At 36.1% G+C, this 13,018-nt stretch overlaps 1 protein-coding gene across 3 annotated transcripts in view; it reads right to left on the minus strand.

Annotated features, from left to right (window-relative positions):
• The window catches only part of AGO3 (argonaute RISC catalytic component 3), a 139,880-nt gene that overhangs the window by 26,962 nt on the left and 99,900 nt on the right, over window positions 1–13,018 (minus strand). For all 3 annotated transcript variants that reach the window (XM_036108125.2, XM_078073418.1, XM_078073419.1), the window contains 4 exons: window positions 7,555–7,714; window positions 6,186–6,276; window positions 1,109–1,303; window positions 637–771 (listed from right to left, as the gene is read on the minus strand). In XM_036108125.2, coding sequence (XP_035964018.2) covers window positions 637–771; window positions 1,109–1,303; window positions 6,186–6,276; window positions 7,555–7,714 — 581 coding nt within the window. The remainder of the gene's footprint in view (window positions 1–636; window positions 772–1,108; window positions 1,304–6,185; window positions 6,277–7,554; window positions 7,715–13,018) is intronic.

The raw sequence follows: 13,018 nt of genomic DNA on the forward strand, positions 1-13,018 counted from the left end.
CCACACTGGGTGTAGAGATTACTTAAAAATAAATAAAATCTTAAAAAAAATTCTGTGAATTTTAAAGGACACATTATTTAAAAGTTGCTTTGCATGAATTTCTACTAATCATTCTAGAAAGTTCCTAGCTTTTTAAAAAAACTAATTTTTACAAGATATTTTTATTTATTTTATTTATTTTATTTATTTATTTATTTATTTATTTTTTTTGTGAAACTGCTCTATTGGACAATCCAAATACTGTTTTTGGTGATTCACCACCAGGCCAAAAGAATATCCACAGCCCCCAAATACCAAATGCTTCCTGCTACAAGATATTTTTAAAAATAAATGCACCTTTTCCCCTCTGAACATTTAAGACATACAGGAATAGAAAGAACAATTTTAAAACTATGAGTTTCTTCACAATAACAAAAAGCATTAACAGGATTTTGAACACTTGGAGTGTTAACAGAAATTCCAGGAAGTTAAAAAGTAACAACTATTTTGATGCTTCTCTACTCATAATGTGGTATGCTGAGATCTACTACTATACACTGGAACCCGTGCTGTTGGCAGACAGCCTTTGTTTAGTGCTCTATGAACTATATGAGATAAGCTTGTTTCATAATAGTATTACAACAGATGTAAGATTACCCTTTCTGTCCTGTCAGCACAAAATAATCGAGTGTGATGTCTCTTCTGAACTACAATGTAGGTTATTCCAGGTTGATAGTCTTTCTCCAAACTGATGCAGGCTTCTCGAATTGCTAGTAGTTCATAATATAATACCTAGAGGAGATGAAATGGAAAGATTTGACATAGTCAGCTGTTCTCTTATATATACTTCAAAGTAAGATCATGATTTAGTCTTAGGACTTCTTAATCTTATCACTTTACAGCTAAATATACTTCTCTATTCCATTTTAACTATTACCAGAGCATGATTTTAGCAATCAAGGCTTACAAATCCATAGTAAACATCTTAGAAGAGATAATCTAAGAAGTATCAAATTTTGACTTTGGGAATTCTCAACCTAATTAAGACTTCTAACCTCAGAACTAGACACCATATTATAAACACAGTATCTGATTTAACCACAGTATAATGAGATCCCAGGCAACCAACCTGCCTAAACTGTCCTTCTGAAACACCATCCCGATAAAAGATGATACGAGTAGGTTTGAACCGAGTTGATTTATAAAACTGAATGAGAAGTTCTCGAACCATGGAGGCCAAGTCCTGGATGATCTCCTGTCGGGGTCTCTGAACTCTTACTGTGGCACAGTATCTGCTTGGGTGGGCATCCATACTACCTACAACCTAGGTTGGAAAAAGTAAAGAAAAATAGAAATTAAGACAATCAAAACTACATCAATATGAATTTTACCACAATAAAAAAAATGGAAAAAAAGTACATGGGTTTCATTTAAATTTGTATTTTATTACAACCTTATTATTTATTTTGAGAGTAATAAAAGTTCATTTTTAGTTCATTTTGAGAGTAATAAAAAAAATCAATAATTCCCAGGGGAGAACAGAAAAAAAGACTCAGTATAGGGTTAAAAACTATTTTCTGGGGCGCCTGGCTGACTCAGTTGGTGGAGTGTGTGACTCTTGATCTCGAAGTCATGAGTTCAAAACCCACATTAGGTATAGAGATTATTTAAAAATAAAATCTTAAAAAAAAACCCAATTAACTATTTTCCTATAAGTAGGCTGTGCTTTACATTTTTTTAAAAATCTGTTTTTATTTTTATTTTTTTTTTTAGACTTTTTTTTTTTTTTTATTCATTCAAGACACAGAGATAGAGAGAGAGAGAGAGAATATGAGCAGGGGGAGAAGCAGAGGAAGGGGGAGAAGCAGGCCCCTCGCTGAGCAGGGAGCCTGATGCGGGGCTCGATCCCAGGACCCTGGGATCATGACCTGAGCTGAAGGCAGACGTTTAACCATCTGAGCCACCCAGGCACCCCTTATTTTTAAACTCTATGGCCAAAGTGGGGCCCAAACTCATGACCCTGAGATCAAGAGTCACATGCTCTATTGGCTGAGCCAGCCAGGCGCCTCTGTACATTTAATAAGATTCTAATTTATAGATGTTGTTGGTATATTTAAAGATTAGTAAGAAAAGAGACAGAAAGACATTCATAAGGAGAATAAGAGAAAGGTGGTAAGAGGACCCATTCAAACCCTGGATTTCTCTTTATATCTTTTATACTTTAGCAAAACACCCCAGAAGCCATACTTAGGACTCTGAAACATCATCTTAGAACTGTTAAGCTTCATAAATTTTAAAAGAATTTTTCCTCTCTTATTGCAATGTCCTAGACCAGAGGCTTGAATCCATAGTCCCTCTTATTGCATTGTCTGTGTTCTGCATCCAGTCCTTAAAGAAATTAATCTTGGTTTTGAGAGTAACTATCTTAATTTTCTCTGTGTGTATACTGTTTAATATTATTATGTGTTTGGAGTAAAGGAAACTTTGAAGCATGAACTTAAAAATTCACCTTGACTATAGTTACTCACAGACCTACTGAAGAATGATCTCCGGGACACGAATATTTTTAAAATGTCTACGTTTTGATCAGAGCCAAGGCTGAGAACCAGGTGGACACTCTGCCTCCAGCTTCTTTCTTCCAGAGTAGTATTTATACCAGTGCTTCAAAAATGGAAGTCTGCACCCCCATGTTCACTGCAGCATTATTTACAGTAGCCAAAATGTGAAAACAACCTACCTGTCCATGGATGAATGGATTAAAAAAAAAAGTGGCACATATACACAGTGGAATATTATTCAGCCATTAAAAAGAATGAAATCTTGCCATTTATGCATACATGGATGGACCTTGAGGGAATTATGCTAAGTGAAAAAAGTCAGACAGAGAAAGAGAAATACCATATGACCTCACTTATATGTGGAATAAAAGAAAACAAAATACAACAGAACAAAAACAACCAAGCTCATAGATACAGTGAATGAACTGGTAGTTGCCAGAGGCAGGGAGTGGGTGATAGATGAAATGGGGAAGGGGGTCAAAAGGTACAAACTTCCAGTTAAAAAATAAATTATGTCACTGAGAGGTACTATATAGCATGCAGTATGAGGACTATCAATAATACTGTATTGAATATCTGAAAGTTGCTGAGAGTACATCTTAAAAGTTCTCATCACAAGGAAAAATATTTTGTAATTATGTATGGTGACAGATGTTAATCAGATTTATTATGGTGATCTTTTAAAAATATATACGTATATTGAATCATTATGCTGCACACCTAAAACTAATATATGTCAGTTATACCTCAATTAAAAATAAATAAAAATAGTACTTCAAAAGAGTACTTAACTTCCTGTCAGTACTTTAATGACTTATTACTTGAAACCAAAATATGGAAAATTCTTGTTTCTCTTCTGTGTTAGGTCAGACTAGAAAATAATCAAGAGTTTTTTAAAAAATGAACTAGAACTCGTCCACTACATACATGGGATTCTATCTGCTTTTTCATCTTCTATAGGTTAAAAAAAAGGAACTCTAGCCATTTCTTTCCTCTGAATGGTATCTCACTACTAAAAAAATAAATCTATACCCCTTCTGATGACACAAACAGCCACACAAAAGCTTACTTGGCCTCACAATCTGTTATACTACACTCCAATTCCCTGCATTTCTCAACATTCTTAAAACACACCAGGTTTTTGCAATCTAAATTTTAATTTATATTGCTATTAAATATCTATTATCTATGTGGCATTTATTACTTAGATTTTTCACAATGGTCTTTAAGTTCTTGGGAATAAAGCCATGTAGCAAAAAGAATCAATTAATACATTCTACTTAATAATAAAAGAAAGTGGGTATTTGTTAGAAATGGATTTAATAGAAAAGGACAATGACTACCCAGAAGTCCAACAATCCAACTATGCTTAAACTTTCTTGGAAAATAGATCCCAAAATAGCAAATCCAAAGTAAGTCTTTTGAATTTCTTCTTAGAAAAAATAATTCCATTTACTATAAGAACATTTTTATGAATATCAGAAGTGGCTTCATACTACCGCTAGGACATCTGAAACGACAATTCATGCATAACTATAAGAATAAAAAGCAATAGAATTTATTTTTTTTCAGAATTTATTTTTTAAAAGATTTTATTTTATTTTTAAAAAGATTTTACTTATTTGATAGAGAGAGAAAGAGAGCACAAGCAGGGGGAGAGGGAAAGGGAGAAGCAGATACCCTGCCAAGCAGGGAGCTTGACACAGGGCTCAATCCTAAGACTCTGGGATCACGACCCGAGCTAAAGACAGATGCTTATTAACTCACTGAGCCACCCAGGCACCCCAAAGACTTATTTATTTTAGAGAGAAAGAGAGCTCGAGTGGGCATGTGCATGAGTCGGGGGAGGGGCAGAGGGAGAGACTCTCCAAGCTGACTCCCCACTGAGTGCGGAGCCCTACCCAGGGCTCTCTCTCAGGATCCTGAGCAGAAACCAAGAATCGGATGCTTAACCAACTGAGCCACCCAGGTGCCCTAAGCAATATAATTTATTTTTTTTTTATTTTTTTTTTTTATTTTTTTTATTTTTTTAAAGATTTTTTTTTATTTGAGAGAGAGAGTGAGAGAGAGAGAGAGCACAAGAGGGGGGAGTGGGAGAGGGAGAAGCAGACTCCCTGCCGAGCAGGGAGCCCGATGCGGGACTCGATCCTGGGACTCCAGGATCATGACCCGAGCCGAAGGCAGTCGCCTAACCAACTGAGCCACCCAGGCGCCCAGCAATATAATTTATTAACAGATAAAAGCAAATTTCTTCCACTAATGAAGATAGCTTTGGAATGTCAGGTGAAAATTTTAACATTACTTTAACATCATTTTTTTTTTTTTTTAAAGATTTTTTTATTTATTTATTTGACAGAAAGAGACACAGTGAGAGCAGGATCACAAGCAGGGGGAGTGGGAGAGGGAGAAGCAGGCTTCCTGCTGAGCAGGGAGCCCGATGCGGGGCTTAACATCATTTTCATGGATAAAAAAAATGTACCAGATTGTTGAAACTTGAAATTTATGTAAAAATTATAATGGGTGATAGAAAAGATACATAAAACGTCTTACAGTTTAATTTCTGAAATTTATCAAGTATGCCTAAAATATGTTGACATTTAAAAAATGTTGGCATTTTTAAAAAAGCAAGCAATTTCAAGTTGGGTAAAAAATTATCTGGCTTTCTGAAGTTTATAAAAGATACACTTAGGGGCCCCCTGGGTGGCTCAGTCCAGTAAGTGGCTGACTCTCTTGGTTTCGGCTCAGGTCACAATCTCCAGGTCATGAGATTGAGCCCCTTGATGGGCTCGGCGCTCAGTGTGGGGTCTGCTTGGGATTCTTTTCCCTTCCCTCTTCCTCCCCCCACCCCCGCTCCTCCTCCAGCTCATGTGCTCTAAAATAAATAAATGAATAAAATCTTAAAAAAAAAGAAAAGAAAAGAAATACACTTAAAGAACTGACACAGAAACTTTACCAAACATAGAGGTGGGCAAAGATATAAAAGGCAAATGTTAAAAGGAGGAGTGGCAGTATTGTTTTTTTGTTTGTTTGTTTTTTTGAGAGAGACAGAGCACGAGCACAAGCGGGGTCAGAGGGAGAAGGAGCAGACTCCCTGCTGAGCAGGGAGCTTGACATGGGGCTCGATCCCAGGACCCCAGGACCATGACCTGAGCTGAAGGCAGACGCTCAACCGACTGAGCCACCCAGGCGCCTGGAGTGGCAGTATTAAAACAAAGAATTCAGGTGAAAAAGTATTAGATTGGACAAAGGTAGAAGATATTTTACACTGAAAAAAAAAATGCAATCTACCAAGCTTTTATGTAATGCATCTTCTGTAACAAAGACACTACTGAAATACATAAACTCTTGGAACAAAAGCTAACTGAAAATATATTATCATACGCCAAATAGATAAATTAGGAAAAAAGACTTGAGTAATACAATTAATAAGCTTCATTTAATAAATATATATGTAACTTGTAGCCCCCAAACCAGAGAATAATCATTCCTTTAGAAAAATCCAAAGAATATTTGAAAGTTGATTCTATATATATATATATATTTATAAAAATTGGTTTCAAAGAGAGTGTCATTAAAATTCAAAAAGCTGAAACCACAATGTCGATCATCTAAACTTTAGACAAGATAAAGCTGCCTAATGACACTTACAGCAGCAATCGAAGGCTTCTTCCCATCACCAGCTGGTGGATGAGTGACGTCTGCTCCCAAAAAGATCACTGGTTGCTGGAACACAGAAGGTCTTAAACACATTTTTTAAAAGAGTTAGAAAATTCATTTTTTCATTATGCATTTATCTGTTTATACGACTGCAACACAACTGCAAGCTGCTGACACAGCACAAAGGCCTGAACTACTGCTTTAGTCTCTTGATTCATGAATTCCTAACTCAGTGAAGTAGAAGCTATCACAATGGGTCTATCCAATGTCTTCTTCAGAGCAATTTTCTGCCTTAAGCAGTGGTGCTGGTGGTTGCAAAGGGCCAGCATTCTTCGTAACAGACATAAAATGATAAACTTCCTCATATTAATCCACCAGTTTGTACCAACCTTTCTGTAATCTACTTACATTTAAACTATGTAATGTCTCAACGAGAAAAAGAACCATTAAACTTTACAATGAAAAGGATTATGGGAATCTGCCACTCCCTCTCCCCTGGCCAAAAGTATAAATTTGAGAACATATTATTTAAAGTAGCTAGTTGTTCATCTTATTTAAAAAACTATATCCTTTAAGATTCAAATGACTGTCTCTCAGTTTGTGGACTTGTTGATAAAATTCTGTATCCATCTCATTTACGAATCTCAATTATTTAACAGGAACAGGAAGTAGATGAAAAACAGAAAAAAAAAAAAAGGGCTTTTGTGTCAAATACACATGGGTCTATCCTTATTCTAATGCTTATTTGTGGTGCACACTGGTCAAGGTATTTTACTTTTTAAAGCTCTAGTTGCTCCAACTACTAAAAGGAAACCTGTTGTCCAATTCTCCAAATAACCACCTCTTTTCCAGGACCTATTTCTAGGTCATTATGTCACACTTCCTAAGAGCTCTTAGACATGAAGGAGACCTAACAGTAAAACCTATCGTCCCAATGACCGTAGCAGGGATTGATATGGCTTACTTAACTGATTTACTTAATTCATATGCCCCACCCAAGACCCTCCCTTATTTCCTTACTTGCTAGGTGAGTTAGTCTCATAACTCCAGGTTGAAGATGACTATCAGCTAATGAGAAACTTCGTTAATCTGAGCTCTCCAGCGAGAAATAAATAAAGCTCTCAATATTTTCTAGCTGGGCAGGAGGTTCTCTGCATATACTAAAAAATGGAAGTGGGAGGGGATTTTCACAAGGGACTCTCATAATCGTGTCTGAAATTCTTTTCTAAAATGTTTACTTATCTTCCATAGCAAGAATCAATAAGATTGTCTCTTACACTGATCTTAGATATGGCAATATACAGAAAAATTAGGATATGAAAAATAATTAAAATTTAACTAAGTGATTATCTTATCTTACCTTTGATGAGGTACAAGAATATTATTGATCCCTCCGAGTTTAACATTTATCTTTAGGCACAGGTTTGAGAGAGTTTGAGGGGATGTTTTTATTACATTCTTGACTTGGACACACTGTGTGGCCATACCCAAAAGTGTATCTCCTACGCGTTTCACTTCCGCTGTAGAACAAATGCAAATACTTCTAGTTAGAAAAAAGGTCAAATTTTATTGAAAATTAAGCTACTATATTTCCCCCCTTGAAATACACCATCCTATTACAGGACACCAAAAATTGTAACAGGGGTGCCTGCGTGGCTCTGTCAGTTAAGGGTCTGCCTTCGGCTCAGGTCATAATCCCAGGGTGCTGGGATTGAGCCCCACATTGGGCTCCCTGCTCAGCGGGGAGCCTGCTTCTCCCTCTCCCTCTGCCTGCAGCTCCCCCTGCTTGTGTTCTCTCTGTCAAATAAATAAAATCTTTAAAAAAAAGTGTATAAAAATTATAACAATAATAAAACAATACTGCCTTGAAAATTAGCTTACACATTTAGTGATAATTTTCCCAGTTGTTTTATTCTTTAGATAAGAAAGTATATTTTTGTCACCATAAAAACAGTATAACCGTAATAACTGAAAAACCAGAAAGAAAAATATACATAATCCCTTGTTAGCATTTTATTGCACTTTATTCCAGTAATTTTCTCATTTATATTATTTTAATGCAATTATATTCATAGTATACTTATAACTTTCAATCTTATTTTCCAACTTTTAATTTAAAAAGAGTCTTTACAGTGTACAGAATAAAAGGCCCCTGTAACTTTCCCCCTCTTTGCCATTATAACTACCATAAAGAGTTCAGTGTACATACCTTTTTTCTTATAAAACACATGGAAAACATTTTAAAACCAAACTTGCATTCTATTTTGCAAACTGTCATTTTCACTCAATAATATAGTATGTTCTGAATCTTAATATACAAATTGCTCTTATTTGTAACAATAGCAGTTAGTCTGTTTTTAAATGCCATTTTATCTAACCAGTCATGCATGGATATTTTTTAGCCTGTTCCAGGTTTTCATTGTTTTTTTTTTTTTTAAGATTTTATTTATTTGACAGAGAGAGAGAGAGAGAGAGAGAGAGAGAGGGAACACAAGCAGGGGGAGTGGGAGAGGGAGAAGCAGGCTTCCCGCTGAGCAGGGAGCCCCATGCTGGGCTCGATCCCAGGACCCTGGGATCATGACCTGAACCGAAGGCAGACGCTTAAGAACTGAGCCACCGAGGTGCCCCCAGGTTTTCATTGTTTCAAACAATGCTATAAATAATATCCTTGACATTTATTTTTGTTTGGTTATATAACTATAGCTTCAGGATAAATTTCTACAAGTAGAATTCAGGGGTCAGAGGTATATATATGTATTTAACATTTTTGTAGATACTGAAAAACTGCCCTCCAAAAAGGTTTATTCATTCAGTCAACAAATATTTAATGTGCACCTAATACATGCTAGTACTGTATGAGACTCTAAATATACAATGTCTCTGAAGAAGATCACAAATGACTTATAGGCACAAGAAAAGATGCTCCACATCACTAAGAAACGCAAATCAAAACCATAATGAGATACCACTTCACACCCATTAGGATGGTTATTATGGAAAAGAAAAAAAACCAGAAAAGAAAGTAACAAGTGTTGTTAGAATGTGGAAAAACTGGAACCCCTGTACGTTACTGGTAGGAATGCAAAATGGTGCAGCTGCTGTAAAAAAAAGTAGATACAGTTCACTAGAGCAGCACCATCAATTAACTGAATCTAAAAGACATTTATAAAATACTTCATTCAACAACAGCAAGAACACACATTCTTCTCAAACTTACACAGAATATTCGGCAAGACAAACCACATTCTGGTCCAAAAACATACCTTAACAAATTGAAAAGAAGAGAAATCATACAAAATATGGTCTCAGACCACAGTGGAATTAAACTAGAAATCAATAATAGAAAGACAGCTGGGAAATCCCAATATATTTATATATTAATATAATTCTGTGTAACACCTGGATCAAAGAAGTCTTGAGAAATTTAAAAATATTTTGAACTAAATGGAAATGGAACACAGTTTATCAAAATTTTGTGGGATGCAGGGTGCCTGGCTGACTTGGTAGAGCATGTGACTCTTGATCTCAGGGTCGTGAGTTTGAGCCCCAGGTTGGGTGTAGAGCTTACTTAATTAAGAAAACAAAAAAAATTTTTTTTTTTTTTTGTGGGATGCAGTGAAAGCAGTGCTTAGAAGGAAATTATGGTATTGAATTCAATATATTAGACAAGAAGAAAGATCTAAAATTAATAATCTATGTTTTTACCTTGGGAAATACAGAAAGAAAAATATAGACCTGGAACAAGCAAAAGGAAGGAAATACTAACAATCAGAGCAGAGGTCAATGAAATTGAAAATAAGAAATCAATAATCAGTGAAACCCTAAAGTTGGTTCTTTGAAAAGATCAATGAAATTTATAAACATCCAGCCAAAGAAAAAAAAAGAGAAGACATGAATCATTAATATTAGAAATGAAAAAAAGGTCATCACTATTGGTCCTATGGCCATTTAAAGGATAATAAAAGAATATTATGAACAAGAGGCCCGCAAATTTGATAACTTACATGAAGTGGAACAATACCTTGAATGACACTACCAAAACTCACAAAGAAGAAACAGAAAATCTGAATGGGCCTTTTTTTTTTTTTAAAGAAATTGAATCAGGGCGCCTGAGTGGCTCAGTCGGTTAGGTGGCTGACTCTTGATCTCAGGGTCATGAGTTCAAGCCCTACATTTTTATTGAATTATTGAATCAATAATTATTTAATCAATAATTAAGAACCTTCCAAAAAGAGAGTACCAGGCCCAGATGTTTTCACTGATGAATTCTCCCAAGCATTTAAATAAGAAATGATACCAAATTCTCTATAATATCTTCTAGAAAACAGAAGCAGAGGGAATATTTTCTAACTTATTTGAGGCCAACATTACCCTAATACCAAAACCAGATATAGACATTACAAGAAAGGAAAACTACAGGTTGATATGCTTCATGAACATACATGTAAAAATCCTCAACATATTAGCAAATTGAATGTACAGTAATTATACACCATGACCAAGTGGGATTTAGCATGTGAATATCAATTAATGCAATTGATCACATTAAGAGACTAAGAAAAATCATGATCATAACAGTAGATACAGAGAAAGCATTTGACAAACTTCATCATGCATTCATGATAAAAACTCTCAGCAAACTAGGATTAAAGGGGATCTTCCCCAACTCGGTAAAAAAAAATTACAGAAAACCTATAGCTAACATCATTCATACTATTGAGAAACTACATTCTTTCCCCTTAAAATCAGGAAGAATGCAAGGATGTCTCCTTTCCTCTCACCACTGCTATTCAACATTGTACTGTTAACTCCCAGCTAACAAAAGGAAAAGGATATAAAAGTACACAGACTGGGAAGGAAAAAACAAAACTGTTTGTTCACAGAGTTCATGACTGTCTAGGTAGAAAAATCCAAAAGAATTTTTAAAAAGCCTCCTGGAGGGGCACCTGGGTGGCTCAGTCGGTTGGGTGTCTGCCTTTGGCTCAGGCCATGATCTTGGGGTTCTGGGATCAAGCCCCACGTCGGGCTGGTGCTCTCTCTCTCGTTCTCTCACTCTAATAAATAAATAAAATCTTGGGGCGCCTGGGTGGCTCAGTCGGTTAAGCGTCTGCCTTCGGCTCAGGTCATGATCTCAGGGTCCTGGGATCGAGCCCCGCATCGGGCTCCCTGCTCCGTGGGAAGCCTGCTTCTCCCTCTCCCACTCCCCCTGCTTGTGTTCCCTCTCTCGCTGTGTCTCTCTGTCAAATAAATAAATAAAATCTTTAAAAATAAATAAATAAATAAATAAATAAATAAATAAAATCTTAAAAAAAAAAAAAAAGCCTCCTGGAAGTAGAAAGTGCATGACAGGGGCGCCTGGGTGGCTCAGTTGTTAGGCGTCTGCCTTTGGCTCAGGTCATGATCCCAGGGTCCTGGGATCGAGCCCTGTGTTGGGCTCTCTGCTCCGCAGGAGGCCTGCTTCTCCCTCTCACACTCCCCCTGCTTGGGTTCCCTCTCTCACTCTCTCTCTGTCAAATAAATAAAATCTTAAAAAAAAAAAAAAGTGCATGATACATGGAACTAGTAGGGTTGCATGATACAAAGTAAATATACAAAAGTCAAGTGCTTTCCTAAATACCAAAAATGAACAACTGGAATTTAAAATGAAAAACACAGGGGCGCCTGGGTGACTCAGTCGTTAGGCGTCTGCCGTTGGTTCGGGTCATGATCCCAGGGTCCTGGGATCGAGCCCTGCATCGGGCTCCCTGCTCTGTGGGAAGCCTGCTTCTCCCTCTCCCACTCCCCCTGCTTGTGTTCCCTCTCTCACTGTGTCTCTCTCTGTCAAATAAATAAATAAAATCTTTAAAAAATAAAAAAAATAAAATGAAAAAGAGAGTACCATTTATATTAGTATCAAAAGAAAAAAAAAAGATTCACTTAGGTATAAATCTAACAAAATGTGTACAGGATCTATACAAAACTAGAAAACTTTGATAAAAGAAATCAAAGAAGCTCTAAACAGATAGTCCATCTTCAAGCATAGGAATACTTAACATTGTTAAGATGTTAATTCTTCCCCAGCCTGATTGATAGATTCAATGTAATCCCAATAAAAATCTCAGCAAGTTATTTTGTGGATATTGCAAACTGATTCCGAAGTTTACATAGAGAGACAAAAGACCTAGAATAGCTAACACAGTAGTGAAAAACAAAGTCAGAGAACTGACACTACCTGATGTCAAGACTTACTAAAAAGCCACATTAATCAAGACAGTGTAGTATTAGCAAATTGACAGACATATAGACCAATTGAACAAAATAAAGAACCCAGAAATAGACTCACACAAATGCAGTTAATTAACCTTTGACAAAGTAGCAAAGGCAATTTAATGGAGAAAGATAGCCTTTCAACAAATGGTACTAGAAAAAGCAGCCACATGCAAAAAAATGAATCTAGACACAGACCTTACATCTTTCACAAAAACTATAAAACAATTAGAAAGTTAATACAGAAGAAAACTCAGGTGACCTTGCATTTGGCAATGAGTTTCTAATTATAACCCCCAAAACATGATCTGTGAAAGAAAAAATAAATGAGTTGGACTTTATCAATATTAAAGATGTTTGGTCTTTATTAACATCAGAAACCGTTAAGAGAATGAAAAGACAGGTCACAGACGGGGAGAAAATATATGCAAAATACATACATGATAAAGAACTTGAAACCAAAATATACAAAGAACTCTTAAAACTGAAAAATAAGAGGGGCACCTGGGTGGCTCAGTCATTAAGCGTCTGCCTTTGGCTCAGGTCATGATCCCAGGGTCCTGGGATTGAGCCCCACA

This window comes from Halichoerus grypus, chromosome 5 (genome assembly GCF_964656455.1).
Source record: "Halichoerus grypus chromosome 5, mHalGry1.hap1.1, whole genome shotgun sequence".
Classification (NCBI taxonomy): Eukaryota; Metazoa; Chordata; class Mammalia; order Carnivora; family Phocidae; genus Halichoerus; species Halichoerus grypus.